Source organism: Chrysochloris asiatica, unplaced genomic scaffold (genome assembly GCF_000296735.1).
Source record: "Chrysochloris asiatica unplaced genomic scaffold, ChrAsi1.0 scaffold00055, whole genome shotgun sequence".
Taxonomy (NCBI): domain Eukaryota; kingdom Metazoa; phylum Chordata; class Mammalia; order Afrosoricida; family Chrysochloridae; genus Chrysochloris; species Chrysochloris asiatica.
This window is the reverse complement of record NW_006408573.1, coordinates 17,759,351-17,761,180: the sequence shown is the minus strand read 5'-3', so window position 1 is coordinate 17,761,180 and position 1,830 is coordinate 17,759,351. Positions and strand designations below refer to the sequence as shown.

General features: G+C 45.7%; 1 protein-coding gene across 1 annotated transcript in view; it reads right to left on the bottom strand.

Moving 5' to 3' along the window:
- The window catches only part of LOC102830979 (CKLF-like MARVEL transmembrane domain-containing protein 2-like), a 9,945-nt gene that overhangs the window by 7,608 nt on the left and 507 nt on the right, over positions 1–1,830 (bottom strand). Inside the window, exon 3 of the mRNA XM_006863636.1 lies at positions 1,633–1,791. Within this exon, the coding sequence (XP_006863698.1) occupies positions 1,633–1,791 (159 nt within the window). The remainder of the gene's footprint in view (positions 1–1,632; positions 1,792–1,830) is intronic.

Genomic DNA, 1,830 nt, shown 5'->3' with positions numbered 1-1,830 from the left:
CTCATCTTTCTCCCGTGGAGCGGCTGGTAGTTTCGAACCGCTGACCTTAAGGTTCGCAGCCCGATTCGTAACCACTACGCTACCAGAGCTCCTTGCTTTGGTGAGTAGTGTCTGGGATATTAAAAGCTCATGAGCAACCATCTAAGGTGCAGCTATTGGTCTCTCCATGTGTGGAAGAAAGAAGAATGATAAGCACTGAAGATGCTTGGAATCAATCAGTCCAACAGACTAACAGAACATGTGAGCATCTGTCTTCATGAATCTGAGACTAGAAGAACTAGATGATGCCCAGCTACGGCTCCCAACTGCTCTGAAAGGGATCACATTAGAAGGTCCCAGATAGAGTGGCAGAATATGTGTACCAAAACTCAAAATCATTAAAACAAAGACCAACTTTACTTCTGAAAAAGGCCTAAGGAACCTGAGACTATGACTGTTGACCAGCCTTTTGATCTGGAAGGGAACTCACCCTTGTGGCCTAACTTTTAGCCAACCAGTAGGTAGGTTTATAGGTGAAGTACAATAACACTAGTAAGGTATGCTTCACCGTGAATAATGGAATGGTCAATCACTCAAAATTAAAAGGGCAACATTTAGAACCTAAGAACAAATTTGAGAAGGGATGGGAAGTTGGATGGAATGGAACTAGGGAAGGAAGAAGGATAACTATTGTTGCAGGGAGGAGACTGCAATCACTCAAATGAAACAAAGCATAGGATTTGTTGAATGTAAAGCTGACGATCTTGTCTGTAAACCTTCACTCAATTCACAATAAAAAGTTATTTTTAAAAACCCTATTTTGACCTCTAGTGTCTTAATCTTCTCTTCAGACTCTGACTGATGTCTTTAATCACTTTCAGCATATTTCTTATTTCAGACAGTTGTTTTTTTATTTCATATTCTTGGCGTTCTAGCCCTTCTGTTAGTTATGTTTCTGAGGCCCAGTTGCATCCTGCGTAGAGTGAGTGAAACAGTGAGCCCAGGACCCTGGAAGCACCCTGTGGCTGTGCAGTGAGTGTGGGGCCTAAATTTCAGCAACTGGCCAGGAATTAGGTCAATATGCTCTATGAATATGCAGGTGGTAGTTAGGGACTCAAGTTCATGTATCCTTCATAATTCTGTGCCTATGTCCTCAGGAGCTGCATCTAGCACTTAGCATTCCACCTACAGGAACAGCCTCCTGGGGGAAGATTCCTGTTCCCTGTTACATTAACTTGCTCATCTATGTCCCATGAACCACTGCCTTGAACTGAGCATCTTTTTAAGGAATAAATCACGGGAGACTTTAGGCTGTTTTAGAAGTGATGTTTTAAAACTCTCAATTTATCGTACTGATTTTTGGGGAGACTAATTTTCTTCTTTGAATTCTGGGAGTGGGTGCCTTCCTGGGTGATCTCCCTTATCTCAGCTGTGAGCAGCAGCTCCTGGCCTCCTCCTGCCCTGCCTCCCCCCTTCCCCCCACCCCCCGCTGCTCAGTTTGCTTACAGCATTTCCCGCCTAACTATCCCCAACCCCAGCTGTCACCATGCTGGCCCCACTAGGACGGGACATAGAAATGGGAGGGAAGGCGTGTGTCTCCCACAATTAATTCCCTCGGGAATACAGTCGGCTGCCGGCACTTCCCCCACTTACGGAAACGGGCCACAGGATGAAGGGCATGTATCTGTTGATGGCGAAGGTGTAGACGACGAAGAAGAAGATGAGGATGGCTAACTCCATGGAGACGATGAGTATTAGGAGGGGGTGCACCGACAACCCAGAAAACAGGATCAGAGCCCCTATTAGGCAGCCCTGTCGGAAAACACACGTCTGAACTCCAGTCACAGCAAT